This window comes from Staurois parvus, unplaced genomic scaffold (genome assembly GCF_062004578.1).
Source record: "Staurois parvus isolate SC_StPar_1 unplaced genomic scaffold, SC_StPar_1.0 ptg000321l, whole genome shotgun sequence".
Lineage (NCBI taxonomy): Eukaryota > Metazoa > Chordata > Amphibia > Anura > Ranidae > Staurois > Staurois parvus.
In genome coordinates, this window is record NW_028318117.1 from 7,903,974 (window position 1) to 7,927,244 (window position 23,271).

Sequence of the window (23,271 nt, forward strand, 5' to 3'; positions counted from 1 at the left end):
CCTAATTAAAAAAGCTGAAGTTATAAGCTGATTGATTTCTTTACACAGCTCCACCAGATTGTGCACTCTCCAGTTTTAGTAAATCAACACCACTGCATTTGCAATTTGCATTTGGAGTATCGTTAGGAATACATTGACACCCACAGTAGATCGCAAACCCGTTCTGGTGTGAACTTTTTTGCCTGATTTTTCACCTGTTAATCCAGCCAGCAAATCCGTTATTTTTTCAATTTCCTTTAGCAGACCAAGCTGTCCTGCAAAAGTAGCAGTGAGAGGGTTGAGACAAACCATTTAACACTAGAAAGGTTGCTTACAATGGTCAGTTTGATGGTTAGTAATGATTATTTTACTGTATGTAAAACCTTTATCCTAAATGTAAAACAAAACTGTTGCTGTAACTGCTTTAAAAAATGTTAGGGAGTTTATGTTTAATTTGTTACACAAGTATATCTAATTCTTCTAATGCATTTAACTATCCCTAGATGGGCAATGTGGCTGTCCAAAGGTGTCTCCATTGTTCCTCCATCCAAAGTGGAGACACCATAAGGCAGGATGTGTGCTACTGGCTGAATCACCAGTTTAAAATAAAGGCAAAAAAGCCTAAAGTTAGGAAATTAATGCAGCCACATTTAAAAAATAGTAAGCTGCAATATATTATATTTTTGTTTGTGGGCTTAATACCACTTAAAAAAAAAGGAGTTGCCTGAAACTTATTTATGTGCTGCTTTTGACCTTATACTACATTAAACAATATGCTAACACATAACCACTATCGAACCACTGGACATCACAGATGATTATCATGCATAAATACTGTATGTGAGCTATACATGCTAGGGTTGCTTCTAACTGACATCCTATATATCCCCCCATTTTAGGGCTTGCACAATAAGCCTTTGTTCACTTCAGAGACTAGTTTTGTGTTCCCATACAAGTCAATGCCCTAAATGCAACACCAACTTGAAGCAGATCAAAAGTCAGAAGGAGGTTAACTGCAACTCAAATGCATCAATCACTGAGTTCTGAATGATCTCCAAAATGCCTCAAACTGATGTCATCAACACAAGCCCCCAGACCCACTTTCTTTGACTAGTGCTGCCCATCTAACCTGTATGATAGGAAGTGTTCACTGACTTCTCTTATACTTTGCTGCTTTTCTTATATAATGATTGCATACATTTCTTGTCCATGAGTTCTGGTTTTGATTTTCCATGTACCAAACTTTCTAAACAGGGGGCCAGTTTACTGTCCCTCAGACTTTAGGGGGGCCAGACTGTAGCCACTATGAGGAAATAAGGTCCTAAAGTCAGTGGAGAAAAACAATGCCCCATCATTGGTGTCAGTGGGAGGAATTGTGCCCCTTTGTTTGTGTTGGTGGGAGGAGTTCTGCCTCATCATTGGTTCGTTGGCATCAGTTGGAGGAATTGTGCTTGATTGTTGGTGTCATTGGGAATAATTGTGCCTCATCATTAGTGTTATTGATTCCAATTGTTGGTGCCTCCAAACTTTATATTAGGGAGGAGATAAGATCCCAACGTCAGTGAGGAAAAACAATGCCCCATGCTTGGTGTCAGTGGGAGGATGTGTACCTCTTTGTTGGTGCTGGTGGGAAGAGCTGTGCCCCATCGTTGGTGTCAGTGGGAGAAATTCTGCCCCATCATTGGTTTGTCATTGGGCCCAATTGTTGGTGACATTGGGAGGAATTGTGCCTCTTCAGTGGTTTCTGTGTGTCTGTGTGTGTGTGTGTGTGTGGGGGAGGGGATTATGCCCCATTGTTGGTATCGGTGGATGAAATAGTGTCCCAGGGGCTAGATATAAGCAAGCAAGGGACTGCATCTGGCCCCCAGGCCACAGTTTGGAGACCACTGCTGTTGACTATTAAATGAGAGGTATAGTGAAATCTTTTGTGACTCGTTTTCAGCCGACAGCACACTAAAGCCTGCTGCTGGCTAATATCATAGAACTGGTCCAGGCTCTGAAAAGATCCCGACCATATGGTTGGGATCCAGCCAGAAGATTGGACAGGCAGCTGGCTCAGTCTCCCAGATACAGCAATGGATCAATGTTGCATCTACTTAGGTGAGTATAAATGTTTTTTTAATAAACCCCGTACTTCTCTTTTACTGCCCAACTAGAAAACTGTTGCCCCATGCCATGGGCTCTTGATATTTTGCTTTATTGAACAATTTTTTGTGCTTTTGGTATACAAAAATCAAACTGTATCCAATCGGGCAGGCCCTGCCCTATCTAGTTGTTATTAAATCTAAAGGAATGTGTACAATCAGATTGTAATACAGGCTGTATCATCAGTTCAATTGTACCACCATTTTAGCACAAATACTACTACGACTCATTTGGATTGTGTGTGGTTGTATCTTTAATTTCAGGATTTTATATGCCTGTTACTTTATAGTTCATATTTTGGATATTTATGGCTGTTTTCATATATTTTAAGTTTTTTTTTTACAAAGTGTGTTTTATTAATGTAGTGTTTTATAATAATTGGCAGCTGACTGAATATGGACAAATGTGGAGTAATCAATGTCTTAGTAGAATGAATTGGATATCAACAAAACAAGATCTGCGGGTGGTACCTTGGAAAGGATTCCGAAAATGATTGATAATAATTATAATAGTAAAAATAAAAATAAAATTATATATTACTGCAGCTGCTACTGCTGGCATACAACTATGCATAATTACCTCTATACTTGCTCCTGATCATTGTAGCTGACATTATTAGAATTTCTTTGCCTTTATTATGCTCCTAATGCCAGATGCCAGCTGCTGCAGGCTGTGATCTGGACACCAGAAGAATAAGATATTTGGTTTATTGTATTGTCTACCTGTGTTCATGAATTAATATGAAATACTGGTATGCAAAGAAGAGCAAATTCACACGCACACATCAAAAACAACATATTAGTAGTACAGTTTGGAATATATATATACTGATGTCATAGTGACCTTTTGGGAAGATAATTAAAAATGAACAATTTAATTCAAGTCTGAGACACGCTGAAACACGCCTAGTGTGTAATATCTGACGAGTAATTTCCACACTTCTAGTTTATAAATGAGATGTTCCAGGAAAAGAAAGCAAAGGGATTAGAAGAACATTACATGGAGAGCTAGTGCAAGACACCTCAACATGTTTTTCTCTTTACAAAAGAATTTTTAATGAAAAGGCATAATTGACAGTATAAAGGATGTTCGTAAATGCACAAATATCAAATGGAAGCATCACGTTGTATCTATCTACATCATGCATTCAACATAAAACCATATTAGAAGCCAGAAATCAAGAAGACAAATGTCAAGTGGGACCTGTGATGAAGGGAAAGTTTATTTTTATATTTTGAATAGAGCAACTATGAATATATGCAGTTAACAAAGGGGAATAAAGCCTAGCCCAGAGCTCTGTGCTTCTTACCAAATCAACCCCCCCCCCCCCCCCCCCACTCCCTCTTTGTGGTTCCCAGTGAGTATTTTTTGCATTTTTGTTATACTCACCTTTTTAAAATTCAAGCTGATCACATGACACAAAAGAGTCCTCTTCATCTTGATCTCTTTTCAAGGCTATGTGGTTCCCACTAATGCAGAAAGTGGAGGTGATGTGATGACACCACCGTTCTCTGCATTAGTACAATAGGAATGAAGAGCATTATGATTACACCCCCACAGGGTCTGGGCATTTGCTGCCCTCCATTCACAATATACCCTCAATCATGAACGTGGGCCCAATTCAACCTAGAAGACTGAGGACATCTTGTGGCAGAGAAGAGGTACTGCATGGGGCAGCTCTGGATTGAATGTGAATATGGCAGCCTGAGTTGTTTTTGCCTGAGTGAGCTTTTTAAGAAAAAAATTGGGCAAGTGTTGGTCTTTCAACTTTGTAGGTAATGTACTATATGTATACTTACATACTCTGTACAGCCCAGTAATATTTGAAAATAGTTTGAAAAATGTAACATGATTTTAACAGGAAACAAAAGCTTTAAGAGTTCCTAATGGGTCTCCAAATTCAATGTAGTTATCCTGGATTAAGTAGGCTCCTTCCCTGAACTCCAATATAGCTGCTATGTCATCTAAAGATGTAAGGGTCAGAGGAAGGAACCACATCATATGGTAGGGGACAAAGACATCCAACACTTTTGGGACTGTCAAATTCTGTATGTTCTGAGGGAAGCTTCAGTTCTGGAATGAGGTGAATGTAGGAGTCACAAATTGCCCAAGAGGTAATATATAATAGCTTTTTTACTGTAGGAAAATTATATCTGGAATAATTTTTGCAACTGACAGCATTTCTTTAACCTCCAAAGACATTCTATTAGGTGAACTGGCTCCTGTCTAAATTGGCCCTAGTATGTGTATGTATGAATGTTAGCTAGGGACCTTAGATTGTATGCCCCTTGAGGGTTAGGGACTGATGTGAATGTACAATATATATATATATATATATATATATATATAGTGATTTTTTTCTTAATTCTTTAATGTATGTTCCTTAATCTATGACAATTAAATCTGCAATACCATGAATGCTGAAAGGTATCTCACTATGCTGCAAGATGAAATCTGGCCAGTTGTCAATACCTGGTAGAATATTGAAGACTTGATTTTTATGCAAGATGGAGCTCCTCCACATTTTGCACTATATAAAAAATTATATATATCTAAAAATATATATATATGTGCGCCGCGCTCCACAATATACATTTAAACTCATATACAAGTGATTAAATGAATAATAAACGTGAAAAAATGTATTTACTTTAAACCAGTGCCACATATAGTGCTATTTCAAAAATAATACTAATCCAATACTTTAAACACTTCATAAATAGTCCTCTTTGTGCTTTCTATAACGTTTTAGTGACAAATAAGGTGTTTTTGCGCCACACTCCCCGTGCTGTCAGGAACCATCGCGACGCATGGGTCTACACATGCGTAGGTGTCTGCCGAGACGTATAGGTGGCAGGGCACTAGGACCCAGGCGCGCACGTCATCTGGACAGTACTAGGCAGGCACTAGGACCCAGGCTACGCCTGTCAGGTGCAGGGCGGCCTATTTAAGCTAGCCCTGCACAGACACTTGTTGCCGAATGGTCTTTGTATCCTGTTACCTGTGTGTGAGTACTTCTGATCTGGATTGTTTTGACCTTGTTGCCTTCTCCCGTCCTGACCCCTTGGCTTGCCTGACCTGCTCCCGGATGTTCCCGTTTAGATCTGACCTCCTGGTATTGACCCTGCGTGTGACCCGACTATCCTTTGCCTACCGTTTTGTACCTTACCGATTCTCTAGTTACCGTCCCGGCCTGCATGACTCTGATTTAGCTCATCCATCCATCCACCCCGCAGGGATCACTAGGCTCCCTTACATCAGACTCCTAGCTCTCTGGAGCCCCTGTCAGACTCCTCTACCCCTGTTGGAGATACCTGGTAGTTGCGACCTGGTACCGGAGCGCTCCAAGTCCATCCCCACCATCAGGGGCCCTGGTGAACAAGTGCTCCGGTGCTTAGACTCCGCACGCTGGGGAGGCTCTACCGGAGGACTGATAGAGGTGCTGTCAGGCGGTCCCTTACACGTGCTCTATAGATAGGTGTGCGCTCACCTCCTTATTTAGCCAAACAAAGTGGCTAAAAACACTTTTTGTCCTATCAGGACAAGGTGGAAATCTTCACACTATATACGTGTTTCCATCCATGCTGTGGATTGCCTTATTTCTGCCACCAGAGGTCTCCCTTATTCCTCCTTTTACACTGTAGCCTCAATGGGTGGTTAGAGATGGTTTAGATGGTATTTCCTCCTCCCAGTAAACCATGTAAAAAAGAGCCACAATAGTACCTTATCCTTTGTGAGATTCAATCGTTAATTTATAATTGAAATCGCCACTCACATTTTGCAGTGTTCAGCCAAGTTGTATTCAGCAGGTATGTGCCCAGATCCTGTACTTGTAAATGCCGCTCGTCCACCGCGGCGTCGTGACCTCAGAGCCCCTCCCCTACACCCCTCCTCCACATTTTGCTATTATTGTTTGTGAATGGCTTAATGAACATTTTCCTGGGAGATGGTTGGGTCGACGTGGTCCGCATGAGTGGCCGTCCAGAATGCCTGATTCAATACCCTGAGACTTTTTTCTTTGGGGTTGGTTGAAGGAAAAAGTTTACTCTACGAAACCAAAGACTTTAGAAGAACTTGAAGGGCGACTACAAGAAGTTATTTCTGCCATCCCACAAGAGTTCCTGCAAAGATCAGTTGATGCGATTCCTGAGCAGCTTCAGAAGCTGCAGGCGAATGCTGGTGCACATATCGAATTTTAACTAAAACTCCATGTTATGTGTGTTTTTCTCTTATTCATTTTTGTAAAAATAATGATTAAAAATAAAGTATAAGATTTTTAAAATAAGGAGTTACTTTTCAATCACTATATATATATATATATATATATATATCGCTGTGTAAATTGACAGCACTATATAAGTACCTGTAATAATTAAATAAATAAAATAAACCTCTTCCCGCCGACATGACACTTATATGGACTTTGAGAGGCCATATAATTCCAGCCCAGAATAAACAATTTTCTGTGCTGAGAGAACGAGCCATGCACACTGTGAGCACAGACACCAGCAGGGAGCGGAAAGCTCCCGAAGCATACTAGTAATCAGGAGCTTTCTGTTTATGTGACCTCTATGACAGCCAATCATGGTGGTCACATGACCCAGATGCCTGCCTCCAAGCTCTTAACGGGCTCGGAGGCAGTGGTGGGAAAGAGTTAATAAAGACAGAATGTGAACTATTTAAAGGTCTTCACCACCTATTAAAATTAACGGATTATTTATGGAGGATTAATCTATCTACATTTTCACATCCCATATATTTTCATAAAATAACAGACTTACTGTATTTTTCACTCCATAAGACGCACTTTTTTCCCCCAAAAAAGGGGGGGGGGGGAAACCAGTGCGTCTTATGGAGCGAATGTAAAGCAGCCGTCAGGTATTTCTGCCGCCACCATGTCAGAATATCGGGCCGGCCGCTCAGCTCTTCTCTCCTGCAGGACCTTACCTGTTCCTCGCTCCAGCGCTGCAGTCTTCCCGTGGCGGCTTCTGTCACAGCCGGTTACACACTGCGCATGCGCGAGAAGCGCTGCGCTTTGTGAATGGTCCGGTGTCTTCTGGGACACATGACAGGTCCCAGAAGACTCCAGGCCATTCACAAAGCGCAGCGCTTCTCACGCATGCGCAGTGGGCACCCGGCTGTCACAGAAGCCGCCGCGGGAAGAAGAAGGAAGGACAACTTCACGGAAGTGGGAGCGGGTACCTGTCAAATTCAGGTACCCGTTCCCCCTCCCTCCCCAAAGGTCCGCAGTCTCTGGTCATCCCCTGCACTGTCTGCAGTCTCTGGTCATCTGTACTATGTCCACAGTCTCTGGTCATTCCCTGTACTATGTCCACAGTCTCTGGTCATCTCCTGTACTGTGTCCACAGTCTCTGGTCATTCCCTGTACCATGTCCGCAGTCTCTGGTCATCTCCTGTACTATGTCCGCAGTCTATGGTCATCTCCTGTCCTATGTCCGCAGTTTCTGGTCATCCCCTATACTGTGTCTGCAGTCCATTGGTTCAGAATATTTTTTTTCTTGTTTTTCTCCTCTAAAACCTAGGAGCGTCTTATGGTCAGGTGCATCTTATGGAGCGAAAAATACGGTAAACTATCCAGTCACTATAAAATTAGTTAGCAAAAAGGAAATGATATAGAAATAGTCTAAACTTTAACTGAATTACTGGTAAAAGAATAAAACATTTACTTTCACTTATTTTGGTATTGCAAAATACAGTAGATCAGGGTTCTGTCATAAATTGGACTAGCCAGCAGGTCAATGTATTCCCTCACTATTAAATTGGTTGTAAAAGTAAACGGTTTATTTACCTAAATGCATTCTCTACATAAAGGTAAAGAACTTACAATAGCAGTACCCCCAAGCTTCCCTCCCTAACATTTACCTGACTCCTGTATCGACCCAGTGCTGTGCCAGCTTCAGTTCTTCTCTCCCCTCTCCATGCTCTCACAAGTTTGGCTGAGAGCAGTTGTAGCCATTGACTCCTGCTGCTGTCAGTCAGATCCAGAGAGGAAGGAGTGGGGGGAGCCACGCTTTGTGTGTCTATAGACGCACACAGTCTGGCTCAGGCCAATCCAAAGGAAAAATGAGAGTCCTAACCAGGGGCGGACTGACAACTCATGGGGCCCCCAGGCAATAGGGGATCATGGGGCCCCTGTGTTCTTGCCCAAACTCAAAAAAGCCTATGAAAAAGGTACCAGGGGCATCTCATTGGGCCCCATACTGACCCTGGGCCCTCGGGCAGTGCCCGAGTTTCCAAATGGTCAGTCTGCCCCTGGTCCTAACAATAATGTCCAGCAAGATGTGTCCACTGGGATAAAGTTAATGAATATGCACATACAGCCTGCAAATATGGAGACAGGCTGATTACCAGGCATAAGCATACTGCAGCAGTCTGTAATGGAAAGCCTCCAAAATGAAATCCAATCAATGTATAGATAGTGAGGACATGGATGGTGACACAGCCAGTGGAACTAAATACCTGCCACAGCAACCTGCCACAGCAACCTCGATGTGTGTAACCAGTCCAGTCTGCACACGCCTACACAGCTGATACAACCTAGATAACAACACCAGGTCGCCAGTACTCACTGTGTGTTGGGACCAGCAAGGTCCTGTAAGTCAAGCTTATAGACCCAATGATGAGGCCATGTCCTGTAGAGGCTCCGCTAATCATCCAACTGTGGCTGTCAACTGTGCATCATGGAGGGAGATGCCGTGTCTATGCATATAGAGTCCTAAGGAGACATCATGCAGTGTGTGGGTAGTGTGTGGGGAATGGAGGGAGGGGGCGAGAGACCACACTGATGCATTTCATCCTGTCTACTTTGGGACTTCTTCAGGTACTATCTTTAGGGTGCCCATTGTGGGAGGTCCCCCTTTATGCAAAGGGTGGGGTGGGGGTTATGGTTGGGAGTGGTTTTTAGATCCCCAATGCAATGTGTTTTTACTTTGTATGGTTCAATGAGATAATAAACATGTTTTTGAGGTTAGCCTTTTAGGTGTGTAGCCTAGTTTATTTCTCCTTGGTTTTTCATTGTATGTTTTAGGCAACATCCTACCAGGTATTTCTGGAGGTACCTCACTCTATATTTAATTCTGGTGGACTCTCCGGCTTTTCCTTGCTCTCCTTTTTTGTACAGTTAATATTCTTCTCCCGAGGCAGTGGCTTAATTGCAAAATACATGGGGCATCTTAATGTTGGCGTTTCACTTCCTCATATGGCCTACATACTATGACTGGCTATAGTCTACTCTTGCTGAGTTGAGAATTTGGGGTATTACCTTTTTCATCTCCATGTCATGTCACTGCTCCTTTTGAATCTCATACACCTTTTCTGCCTCTCTTATTCGCATTTGTAAATCTGAATTAGTTATGTTTGTGCATTTTCATGTTTTTTTGTACATACTTTTAGTCTGTTGTACAGTGTAATGGATACCACTAACATAATCAATTACACCTATTTGGGGATTTTCTGAACTGTTTTATTTTCTTTTATCACAATACTCAGCTTCTATTATAGTGGATCATTTGTGTAGTTCTATATGCTCACTAATTAGTAAACTCTGTATATATATTTTCAAACTATTTGACGAACTTTAGACTCAGGTATGTCATGTTTTAAATGTTTTTATTTTAGGGTTTATTTTGGAGAGGGTTGTTTGTGATTTATATATACAGTTGTGGCCAAAATTATTCAACCCCCACTGAAATTGAGTGTTTTGGCCAGTTTGACATTGCTTTTGATCATTCAGTCATCTTGCTTACATTTACATTAAAGAGGCACTTGTAGGTCAGACAAATATAACATAACAGTTATAATGAAATAACCACAAATGTCTTTTCTGTGCTCACAGCATTATCAGTTTTATTCAACCCCCAAGTGACATTCAATCTTAGTACTTAGTACAGCATCCTTTTACAGTTATAACAGCTTTTAAACGTGAAGCATAGCTTGACACAAGTGTCTTGCAGCGATCTACGGGTATCTTCGCCCATTCTTCATGGGCAAAGGCCTCCAGTTCAGTCACATTCTTAGGCTTGCGCACTGCAACTGCTTTCTTTAAGTCCCACCAGAGGTTCTCAATCGGATTTAAGTCTGGTGACTGCGATGGCCACTCCAAAATGTTCCAGCCTTTCCTCTGCAACCATGCTCTAGTGGACTTGGAGGTATGCTTGGGATCATTGTCCTGTTGAAAGGTCCAACGTCTCCCAAGCCTCAGGTGTGTGACGGACTGCATCACGTTTCCATCCAATATCTCCTGGTACTGAAGAGAATTCATGGTACCTTGCACACGCTGAAGCTTCCCTGTACCTGCAGAAGCAAAACAGCCCCAAAGCATGATTGACCCTCCACCATGCTTCACAGTAGGCAAGGTGTTCTTTTCATCATAGGCCTTGTTCTTCCTCCTCCAAACATAGCGTTGATCCATGGGCCCAAACAGTTCTAATTTTGTTTCATCAGTCCACAGAACACTATCCCACAACTTTTGTGGTTTGTCCACATGGCTTTTGGCATACTGCAGTCGACTCTTCTTATTCTTTGGAGACAGCAAGGGGGTACGCCTGGGAGTTCTGGCACGGAGGCCTTCATTACGCAGTGTGCGTCTTATTGTCTGGGCTGAAACTTCTGTACCCACATCTGACAAATCTTTTCTCAGTTCCTCAGCAGTCACACGGGGACTTCTCTCCACTCTACGCTTCAGGTAGCGCACAGCAGTCGAAGTCAGCATCTTCTTTCTGCCACGACCAGGTAGCGTTTCAACAGTGCCCTTTGCCTTGAATTTGCGAATGATGCTTCCTAAGGTGTCTCTTGGTATGTTTAACATCTTTGCAATCTTCTTATAGCCATTGCCCTTCCTGTGAAGAGAAATCACCTCTTCTCTTGTCTTCCTGGACCATTCTCTTGCCTTCACCATGTTTGTAACCACACCAGTAAATGTCTAGAAGGAGCTGAGTATCACAGTCATTTTAAAGCTGCCTAATTGGTGCTTATTATGCTTGATTGCTGCTCGGTGACATCCACAGGTGTTTTCAATACCTGATGGAAAGCACCTGTATGAACCTCTGTTCTTCAGAGTGGTAGTCTTTAAGGGGTTGAATAATTGTGGCAATGAAGAAACCACATAAGAACCATTTACTACTGTATTACATAAACAATTGATGTCATTTTAGTTGCATTTGGGTAGTTACAACGTCCTTGTAGGATTTGATTCTGAATACAATTCCAAATGTACACTATAGTCCCTAAACCCCTTTACAGCATTGGGGGTTGAATAATTTTGGCCACAACTGTACTTTTGTATCAGTAAATATATTTGTACCTACTTTGGGCTCTTCTAGCTGGACTTCATAGGCAACAGCCTCTACGGGAACATAACGAAAATATAGTTACTCTATAATCATAATAGATATTTAATTGTTTTCTTTCTGATTTTCTATGAACTGTTAGTCACAGCAAGTATTGTTCCATTTTTGTTCTGCAGTGTAATAAGCAACTTTGTCTGACGGACCAAAGACTTGTTTTAAAATAACAAGCAATTTAGTGCTCCATCTTTTCTTGTTGCCTCTATAAACCAGACACTGGTTTTAGTTAATTAAAATGCCTTTAATAGTATCTACTTTGCCCTGTGGAAATCGATCAGGTTCAAACCCATAGTAAAAGATGAACATTAGTGAATCACAGCTTGAGTCTGGTTGCTACAGGGCAATACAGACAGTTCTTTGATTAATAAGGCCTGGTTTGATCTCCTCCATGTGCTTTCAGTCAACACCCAACACAAAGTGGGAATTTTATTAGTATATGGTATTTCTCTAATACTTTTATTCTGGAATTTATAGTGAAATGTGTTGGGTAACCTTGATTTTTATTTTGGCCTAAATGCTTACTGGAACAAAAAAAAAAACCTGCTTTGCGTTTAATCTTTACTTAAGAGAAGTGTTAGCATTCTATTTTGTATTTGCTGACAAACATCATTTTAAATAAATCAAATGAAAGTAACAAATTTTGCTTCAAAGATGGCATTTTCTAGCTGGCTTATGTTTATTTTTATATCTTCATGTTTTCTGAATACAGGAATATCCTTTGGCAATTATCCGAGGGCTGGAATGCTTCTGTGGATACCCTACAGTTCAGTTTAACCTTTATGAACGCTTGGATGACTCTTTGTGCACTGGGTCCCTGAATGACAGCATTGGATCAGAGGTCCTGAGGGAGGACAGCTATTGTTCTGTCTACCAAACTCCCATACAAGGTAAAATCAACATTTGTTGCCTCACCTAACTACTAGTACAGATGTTAAGCTGTGAATTTAGAAAATGATGCGTAACATAATATGGATTCTATTAACAAAATATAATTTTGTATTAAAACTGAAGTTATGGTATAAAAGGATCTCCACTTGTTCTTGGTAAAAAAGGAAACTAAAAACAACTTTAACCTCTTCAAGTCCAGACACTTTCACCCCCTTCCAGTCCAGGCACATTTTCAGCTTTTAGCGCTGTCAGACTTTGAATGACAATTGCACGTTCATGCAACACTGTATCCAAATGAAATGTTTAGCATTTTTTTTGAGGCAGCTAAAACTTTCTTTTGGTGGTATTTATTCACCACTAGGATTTTTATTTTTTTGCTAAATAAAAGAAACAGACCAAACATTTTTTAAAAGTGTAAAATTTTACAAATAAACAATCTTTCTTCATACACCTTATAAAAATTCAAAATGTATTCAGCTGTTGTTTTGGTAAAAAAAAAAAAACCCAAATCAGTTTATAAAAAACAATTATAATTTAAAAAAAAATTGTTTTACATTTTCATTTTATTTTTTTATATTATTATTTATGGGTTTTTTTTTACATACCGTCACCTTAACAGTACAGTGTCACCATAGTGACACTGTACTACTTGTGGAGAGTGATTAATATTTTATTTATTTATTTTACATAAAGGCTGTAAAAGCAATCATTTCTCCTTCTCTCTGGCAGCATTCTTGCAGCCATTGAGAAATACTGTGAGAGCTGTGATTGGTCACAGCTTGTCACATGGTACAAGGCTGTTGTAAATAGCCTTGTACCATGTGACCTCTGTGATCATTCACAGAATTCACAAGTAGTAAACAATGATGTGTTTACTACTGTTCATGTGATCACTGATCACATGAATCGGGGCCTCACACAGCGGTCCCATACATCAATCTGTGTTCAGACACCTCAGGCACTAATTGCAGTGCTGCGCTCCAGCCACCATGAAAGACAGACAGCTGTTTACCAGATCCTCCATCCTCAAATATAGGGAGGTGACAATGCTTTGGGGACAAATCCAGAGTGGATGGAAAGATTTTAGCCACAGTTAAACCCTGGCACCTCTCAGCTTCAGATGACAGTATTCAGATCACCACTGGATTTTTCTCCCACATAGATTGAGCAATAAATATTCATACTCAAGGATAATGAATGAGAATGCCATTGGTGAAGTATGTTAATACTGTTTATTAAAATAAAATTGCATGTACTCACAAACAAACAGCAAGCCAAAAGCATAGCACAAGCGCCCACTGATCCTCATACCAGACATGATGATGTCAACGCTAGGCTCACCCTACACATTTTATTCAATGGGACATCTTCCATGGGGCATCTACTTGGATGCCCCTTAGAAGACGACCCATCCAATCATTAAACTTTAAAGCAGACCTTGCAGTACAAATGCAAAACACATCCTGCAGAAATGCTGAGTATCCTATATATTGCGAGAACAAAATCCTTTGCCAGGGTGCAGCTTACATTCTTCTGGAATTGACCAGAAATATTGAAGCTTTACCTTTTATAAATATGGAAGCTGAGGGGAAAGTAAGTATATGCACTAACTTTTGTCACTATTTTTTATTGTAAAGCTATTATGGAGGAAGGAATCTAGCATTTCATTGCAGACTTCACTTTAAAGGTCGTGTGCTCAGGCTTCAGCTTGTATAAGAGCAATGCATACAATAAGCTGCTGTTAAGCATTTGCAAAGTTTTCAGACAGTTTTCAGCAGCTTTCTTTAAGATTTTAAAGTACCCTTTACCTTCATCTTTTGGCAGATTAGAAAAATAAACTAGTAAAAAATACATTTATTTTTGAATGCAAATATTGTAGGTGTTGGATTTTGACATATCAACCTCTTGCAATCCCCTGCACAGCAACACTAAGAGGAAGGGGTAGCTCTAGGAGCCAATCAGTTGTGCCAATTTGCTCTTTCTGGTTAAGCATCCAGGGTTTCCGCTTCACACAGTTCCCCAGCAAGCAAGATGAAGCAGAAGGAAGACATCAGCTGCTTGGACTCAGTCTGAGCCTGCATAAGATGACAGATAGAGTGGGTTTTCTTACACACAGGAAGACCTGTATAGCAGTGGACCTGAAGTCAAATTTTTACTCTAGATCAGCTAGCTTTAAAGAAATGTTAAGGGAATATGGATTCTTCCATTGCTGCCGCTATCCTAGTTCCTAGAATGTCTTATTGATCTTAGGGCTTCGATACTGTATAAGTTACTGACCTATAACGAGATCCAGAAAAGAGCCCTGTTTGCATGCTGTTTGCAGATCAGTGACTTAGAAAGTATGGAAGCAATTATGTGGAAAAATGACAGACCTGACAACTCTACTATGTCTCATCCAAAGGCATGTATTATAAGTGTTCAAAAGTAAGTAATAGTAATACAGGTAAGTGAAAAGAGTAGAATAAAAAAAAGTTATGAGTCAGATTAAAAAAATATATATTTTAAAGCTACCTCATGCATGCACATACAAATGCAAACACATATGTATGGCTTGCATGCATACTTAAAGTGGTTGTAAAGGCTGAAGATTCTATACCTTCATGCATTCTATGTATGATGGTAAAAAACCTTTTGTGTGCAGCAGTGCCCCCAGCCCCCTCAATACTTACCTGAGCCTCATCGCGATCCAGCGATGTGAATGACAGCCTTGGCTGTTCCAGGTCTCTGCTCCCTCATTGGCTGATACAGCAAGCAGGAGCCATTGGTTCTGTCAGGAATGGACTTGCCAGTAATGGTGGGACTCACCTGCCTTGTGGGCTGCAGTACCAGGGCTGGCCAGCGGGTGCTCCCAGCAATCAGAGACTCAACCCTGCAGCCAGCCAAACACCTGAAACTGCTTATGCAGGTGTATTTAAGTGATGGCCAGACCTGCAGTCTTTGCCTTGGTGTGTGTGTTTTTCATGGGCCCTGTATCTTGTAAACCTGCGTTCCTGTTCCTGTCTTGTTGCTGACCCTGCTTGATCCTGACCTCTGCTGACTTCTCCTGTTCTGATCCCTGGCTTGTGACCCTGACCATTCTCTCCGCCTGCTCCTCCTGTACCTACCTGCCCGATAGTTATTGACCCGGCCTGCCTGATCACGTTGTGCTCTATATGTGGATGTACCTGTGTATCTGTATCAGTTTAGGTTTGGGTTTGTTTCACCTTGTATGTATTTGTGTTAGCTTAGGGTTTGGTGCACTGCGTTTATGTTTGTATTGTTAGTCTTTAATAAATTATATTGTTTATAACATATCTGAAGTCTGCGTTTCCCTGCGTCAGTCACATACCTCTGGTCATACCCTGGAGCCCTGACATTACACCAAGGCCATCCTGACCAGAAGTGGCTGCACAGGGAAGCCATCTTGGCTTGTTGCTGGGAAAGATGGATCTTGATGAGGTGGTGTATTTGTCGCTGCTGGTTTTTGATGACAGAGAATATGCTTATCAGGCTCTGAGGGAGTATACCCGGGATCAACTGCTAGAATGTATAAGGATCGCTCATGCTCTAGTAGATCAGGGCACAGAGTTCTCTGAGGTGCAACCTTTGATTCAGGTTTGTGTAGAGTTGGCTTCATCTGGTGCCCCTGAAAGCAGGAATGACTTTTTTCCGCCATTTAGTGCAGACCAGGTAGAGTCCCTGGTATGGTTATTAGAGGATGATGTGGATTGCTTCTTGGAGCATTATGCTGCATGTTCACCACAGGTATTAAGGGATTGTATAAACGCAGTGCAGTCTTTGACCAGACAGGCTTTGTGTAAGCTCAGCTTTGTTCAACCCATACTGCAGACATGGACAGATTTGTTGCACCCAGCCTCAGTCAGCTTACAAAAACCCAGTCCTGCTTCTAATCTATTTCCTCAAAGCTCTATTCCTGCATTCCCAACAGCACCTCCAGTTACAGCCCAGTATACCCTGCTATCTACTGCATGTCAGTACCCTGTTCCCACTCGCTGCACCTATCCTGCCTTTAACCCTGTAAAGAAGCCCTCTGTAGCAACTGTTCCCTCCCCTGTTCCATCCTCCAGCTCTTCTCTGTCTCCAGCTGCTCCATTCGTTTGCAGACCTGCGTTTACTTGCAGTGCTCCAGTAGTTAAAACCAGAAAAAAGCGAAAATTCTTTCCAACCAGTACCATCCTGCCAGTATCCAAACCGGTGAGCCTGCCGTCTGAGAACCTGCCTTCCGTGGTTCAGCCTGGTGCCTCGGCACCCGCACTTCAGCCTGATGTCTGTACCCAGCCTGATGTCTGTACCCAGCCTGATGAACTGATCCAGCCTGATGAACTGATCCAGCCTGATGATCCTATCATGCCTGATGACCCAGTGCCCGCTGTCATGCCTGGTGACCCAATGCCCGCTGTCGAGCCAGACGATCCAACGCCTGATGACCCAGTGCCCGCTGTCATACCTGGTGACCCGATGCCCGCTGTCGATCCAGACGATCCGGTACCTGAGGACCCGATGCCCACTGTCGAGCCAGATGATCCAATGCCTGATGACCCAGTGCCCGCTGTCATGCCTGGTGACCCGATGCCCGCTGTCGAGCCAGACGATCCAGCACCAGATGACCCGGTGCCTGCTGTCGAGCCAGACGATCCGGTACCTGATGACCCGGTGCCCGCTGTCGTGCCAATTGACTCAGAGCCCACTGTCGTGCCTGGTGACTCGGTGCCCACTGCCTTGCCAGATGACGCGGTGCCCGCTGGCGAGCCATATGACCTGATGCCTGGTGACCCGATGCCCACTGTCATACCTGGTGACCCGATGCCCGCTGTCGAGCCAGACAATCCAATGCCTGATGACCCAGTGCCCGCGGTCATGCCTGGTGATCCGATGCCCGCTGTCGAGCCAGACGATCCAGCGCCAGATGACCCGGTGCCTGCTGTCGAGCCAGATGATCCGGTACCTGATGACCCGGTGCCCGCTGTCGTGCCAATTGGCTCAGAGCCCACTGTCGTGCCTGGTGACTCGGTGCCCACTGCCTTGCCAGATGACGCGGTGCCCGCTGTCGAGCCGAATGACCTGATACCTGGTGACCCGATGCCCGCTGTCCAGCCAGACGATCCAATGTCTGACCTAGTGCCAGCGGTCATGCCAGTTGACTTGGAGCCCACTGTCGTGCCTGGTGACTCGGTGCCTGTCACTCCGCCTGGGGGCCCGAGACCTGTCGCTCCGCCTGGGGGTGCGGCGCCCGCCGCTCCGCCTGGGGGCCCGAGACCTGTCGCTCCGCCTGGGGGTCCGGCACCTGCCGCTCCGCCTGGGGGCCCGAGACCTGTCGCTCCACCTGGGGGTCTGGCACCCGCCGCTCCGCCTGGGGGCCCGAGACCTGTCGCTCCGCCTGGGGGTCCGGCGCCTGCCGCTCCGCCTGGGGGCCCGAGACCTGTCGCTCCGCCTGGGGGTCCGGCGCCTGCCGCTCCGCCTGGGGGCCCGATGCCTGTCGCCCCGCCTGGGGGCCCGGCGCCTGTCGCCCCGCCTGGGGGCCCGGTGCCTGCTGCTCCGCCTGGTGGCCCGGTGCCTGCTGCTCCGCCTGGTGATCCGATGTGCCTCTGCCCGGAGTCCGGCCCGATGTGCCTCTGCCCGGAGTCCGGCCCGATGTGCCTCTGCCCGGAGTCTGGCCCGATGTGCCTCTGCCCGGAGTCTGGCCCGATGTGCCTCTGCCCGGAGTCCGGCCCGATGTGCCTCTGCCCGGAGTCCGGCCCGATGTGCCTCTGCCCGGAGTCCGGCCCGATGTGCCTCTGCCCGGAGTCCGGCCCGATGTGCCTCTGCCCGGAGTCCAGCCCGATGTGACGCTGCCCGGAGTCCAGCCCGATGTGCCGCTGCCCGGAGTCCAGCACGATGTGCCGCTGCCCAGAGTCCAGCCCGATGTGCCAGTCTTTGATATCCCGCCAGTTACCAGACCCGGGCGGTGGAACATTTTGCCCAGCTAGGACTGTTTGGAGCGTCCTGAGGCTGCTCCTTGAGGGGGGGTACTGTCAGGAATGGACTTGCCAGTAATGGTGGGACTCACCTGCCTTGTGGGCTGCAGTACCAGGGCTGACCAGCGGGTGCTCCCAGCAATCAGAGACTCAACCCTGCAGCCAGCCAAACACCTGAAACTGCTTATGCAGGTGTATTTAAGTGATGGCCAGACCTGCAATCCTTGCCTTGGTGTGTGTGTTTTTCCTGGGCCCTGTATCTTGTAAACCTGCGTTCCTGTTCCAGTTCCTGTCTTGTTGCTGACCCTGCTTGATCCTGACCTCTGCTGACTTCTCCTGTTCTGATCGCTGGCTTGTGACCCTGACCATTCTCTCCGCCTGCTCCTCCTGTACCTACCTGCCCGATAGTTATCGTCCCGGCCTGCCTGATCACGTTGTGCTCTATATGTGGATGTACCTGTGTATCTGTATCAGTTTAGGTTTGGGTTTGTTTCACCTTGTATGTATTTGTGTTAGCTTGGGGTTTGGTGCACTGCGTTTATGTTTGTATTGTTAGTCTTTAATAAATTATATTGTTTATAACATATCTGAAGTCTGCGTTTCCCTGCGTCAGTCACATACCTCTGGTCATACCCTGGAGCCCTGACAGGTTCCTGCTGCTGTCAATCACAGCCAGTTAGCCAATGAGGAGAGAGAGTGGGTAGGACCAAGCTGCTGCTCCATATGCGAATGGACACATGGAGCAGCAGGTGCCCCCATAGCAAGCTACTTGCTGTGAGGGCACCTGACAGACAGGAGGAGCCAGGAGAGCCTGCAGGGGGACCCGAGAAGAGGAGGATCCAGGCTGTATGCAACACCACTACACACAGTAGGTAAGTATAGATATGTTATTTTTTATTTTATGTTATTTTAAAAAAATGAACCTTTAGAATCGTTTTAAGGGATGCATATTAGATATTGCTATGCATACCAGAGTAAAGGAAATAATTATAGTACCAGTATGTATGGTTAATATAAGCTGTAAAGGTTTTTAAAACACCGCTTATGGAAATTTTTAGGTATTGACGTTTGTCCCCATTTTATGGCTGTGCACCATGTTAAGTCTTAACATAACATATTTGATATCTATTTACTTGACTTACCGTATATACTCGAGTATAAGACGAGTTTTTCAGCACATTTTTTGTGCTGAAAAACGGCCCCCTTGGCTTATACTCGAGTCAACGTCTGCAGATGTCTAGCAGGGGGACAGAACGGAAGGGAAACTAAGTACAGGGGTGGGCAGGGGGCTGCTGTCTCTTACCTGGCTCCGGTCCCACGACGATCCGGTCCAGGAAGCGCGGCTGCTCCTTCATTCGGTTCGTCCACTGGATGTTTGCGCGGCTGCTCGGCTCCGCCTTCTCACCGGTGATTGGCCGCCAGAACTGTAGCTCAGGAAAGGCACACAGGCGGCCAATCACCGGCGAGGAGGCGGAGCTGAGCGGCCCCGCGAAAATCGAGTGAAGGAGATGCAGGTAAGTGTGCTGTGCTTAGGTGCTGCTGCAACCACATATGCTGGCTGCAGCAGCACCATACTGGAACAGGGGTCAGCAAGTGTCGGTGGGGGAATAGTGCCCCATCATTGGTGTCACTGATACCAATGATGGGGCATTATTCCTCCCACTGACACCAACGATGGGGCACTTTTCCTCCCCCCCACTGACACCAACGATTGGGCACTATTCCTCCCCCCCCCACTGACACCAATGATGGGGCACTATTCCACCCCCCACTGACACCAATCATGGAGCACTATTCCACCCCCCACTGACACCAATCATGGGATACTATTCCTCCCCCCCACTGACACCAACGATGGGGCACTTTTCCTCCCCCCCACTGACACCAACGATGGGGCACTATTCCTCCACCCCCCCACTGACACCAATGATGGGATACTATTCCTCTCACTGACACCAATGTTGGGACACTATTCCTCCCACTGACACCAATGATGGGACACTATTCCTCCCACTGACACCAAAGATGGGGCACTATTCCACTGACACCAATAATGGGGTGCCTCATTTCCCACCCTCGGCTTATACTCGAGTCAATAGTTTTTCCCAGTTTTTTGTGGTAAAATTAGGTACCTCGGCTTATATTCGGGTCGGCTTATATTTGAGTATATACGGTAATCTATTATGTTTTACAGAAAATATGGAATTTTTTTGTGTTTGTGAGACTAAACTTCATTTAAATTTATTCTTTACAGAAAACATAGATTTTATAAACTGTTGCACTATAGTGCGTCTTAAAAAATTTCAACTAAATTATTTTATTCGCTAGGTCCTCTGCTTTCTAAATTTATATTGTTTTGGGATTATAAGTGTATTTTCATGTAAAATACATGTGTATTTTAGCATGTATGTGCATATTAAAAAAAAAAGAATCAGGTTGTGAAAAGTTAAAGGTTTATGCAACAAATGTCACAGCTTGCAACAGATTTGGAAGAAAATAAATTAGTTGAAGAAGTGCTTTACACAGAATTTTGTCTCAAACAGAAATTTGTCTGTGATACACTTACAAATTCAACACAGACTACTCCAACATAAAAGATGTCTCATTGACCTCCACTTTTCTTACCACCTATATGGCCCTATTTCACAGTCATAGAGCCTTAATATAAAAGTGTCACACATAAGAGCTACCTGGATTGATCACACACTTCAGAAATAGAAAGAAAACTATCACTTCCTTGAATTTGGCACAGGACTTTTTAATATGGGCATAACATCAGAAAAGTGCTGCAAATGTTTTTTTAAAGTGCGCCAATATGATTAATACCAACCAACCTTTATATATTTAACACAGATGATTTTGACACTGTATTCAAACATAACCATGTGATCATAATAAGTGACTTCCACAGAGATCCATACTGTATCTCCAATAGTATCAATCTCAAAAAAGTAGGACATCCCTTACATTTTGGACAGTTGAGTATCTTGCACTACAGTTTTTTCTTTTTCAGTTTTAGTCTACAGTCAATCTAAAGGATTGTGTGCTTTATGAAACTGGCCTTCATTTGTGCTCGGGTCTGGGAATGTTTATAGAGTGTGTCCATAAAGGTTAATACAAACATTAAGGCAATCATAAAATTTCAACTTTGCAATAAAATTCAGTAATAAAGATTAGGCATTTGAAGGATTGTAATTGAAACTTTGATTTATTTTCGCTAGCTTCCTGTGACTAAATTTAGTATCTCCTTCTGACCTTGCTTAGCAAAATCTGACATCCCAAGGACCTCATTATGAATAATAATGAGCTCAATGACAGTCATAATCTGTGGCATTTTCTGTAAATTTTAAACATAAAAGCAATCAGAGCTGATATTTCCTTCAAATAAAAATATAATGAAAATACAGATTTCCCCCAAATGTTTTGACCATAGTTTCCCGATATCCCTATAAATGTTTGAAAACTAGAACAAGCCATTGTTTTATTTTTTATTGTGCATTCTCAATAGCAATTACTTTTGGTTACTTGAACTGGAATGTTTTTACATCTTTCTTTTTTGCTGTGGATTTGCTGTGTTAAGCACTCACTATTTAACACTGATGTGTACAGGTTGAAGTTGAATAATGCCTTCATGTCACACAGGAATGACTCTAAAGAGACGCTATCTAGCATCTCTGTACAGTAATTGCTTCTCTGTGCGTAAAATTCCCATTTGATATTCCATGTAGTATATCCATTTCTTAATCATAGATAAGGAAACCAATTTGTAAACTAGACCAACATTTGTTACCATGTAGCCTATCATGGTTTTAGAATTGAAGAACATTATTTTGTGCCACATATTAATTTTTAGAGAACTAGATTGCTGTGATTTGTCGGTTTATGGGTATTATTTACTTTTTGCAGCCCTTGTCAGAGAGCAGTAGATCTTGAGCATGTTCCTCTGAGGTTGAGAATAGGGTATAGATATCTGCATGAGAGAGACAGATGGGGAAACATCTGTTCACCATCAAATGTGCTGGGATCTCCCACACTGAAGATTGTGGCTTAGGCAACTATTAGAACCATTGATCAGGGTGGAAACGTGGTACTAGTGTAACATTACCTTTTTGTTCAAAATATTGGGATAGATAATATGCAAGTCACTTTTACAGGAAATTTCCCATCCCTCGTATAAATATTGCATCTGGATTGGTATGTGATACAAGCAGGCAAGATGATAATAAAATTCACGAGAAAAAAAACAAGATTTAATTTGGAAATTCTTTTTTTCTGACTTAATAAACCGTAATGAAAGTGCACTTTTTTTTAACTGTCTATAAATATCTGATCATTAATCCTGCAACCCTCATACCTTCTGCTTCCACAAAGGTGCTGCTTAAGATTTGAGCTTAGATATGAAATGCATGTCTGAGTTTTTCTCCTGGATAATGTTTTTTCCTAGAGATTTGAGTAAAGCTTAATAAAGGCCCTTTTCTCACTGAACGGTTGCACAATATGCTCTGTAAACTATGTACCCACTGTGTGTTATGTAGAGGCATTGATTTTTTTTACTTGTTTTGAATTACATTTTTTTTAACCTTATGCACAGTAGCACCGTGTGATGCAGTGTAGTGTGTGGCACCTTACTGTAGGGAATAAAATGCATCCTGTCTAATTTTTCAGCACTTTTGTTTGAATTGAAAAAATAGGACATATGGCAATTTGCATTGTCTAGGCACTGAGACCACGTTGGGCAGCATTCGTGTGAATGGGTCCCTAATCCGGCCAAATCTGAGTTGCGTTTTGTCTACTTAAATGCAGCGTATATACAAATGAAAAAGATTCACTTTAGAAATGTATGCAGTGGCTTATATTAAGCTATCACATATGCATCTAGAGCACAGACCTCACATTTGTCCTGGCATCAAGGATATTGATTTGTTAAATAATAACTCGAT

The 23,271-nt window shown here is 43.4% G+C and overlaps 1 protein-coding gene across 2 annotated transcripts in view; it reads left to right on the forward strand.

Annotated features, from left to right (window-relative positions):
• WSCD1 (WSC domain sialate O sulfotransferase 1) overlaps positions 1-23,271 on the forward strand; it is a 267,943-nt gene that overhangs the window by 232,538 nt on the left and 12,134 nt on the right. For both annotated transcript variants that reach the window (XM_089683784.1, XM_089683785.1), the window contains exon 6: positions 12,199-12,376. In XM_089683784.1, the coding sequence (XP_089539910.1) occupies positions 12,199-12,376 (178 nt within the window). The remainder of the gene's footprint in view (positions 1-12,198; positions 12,377-23,271) is intronic.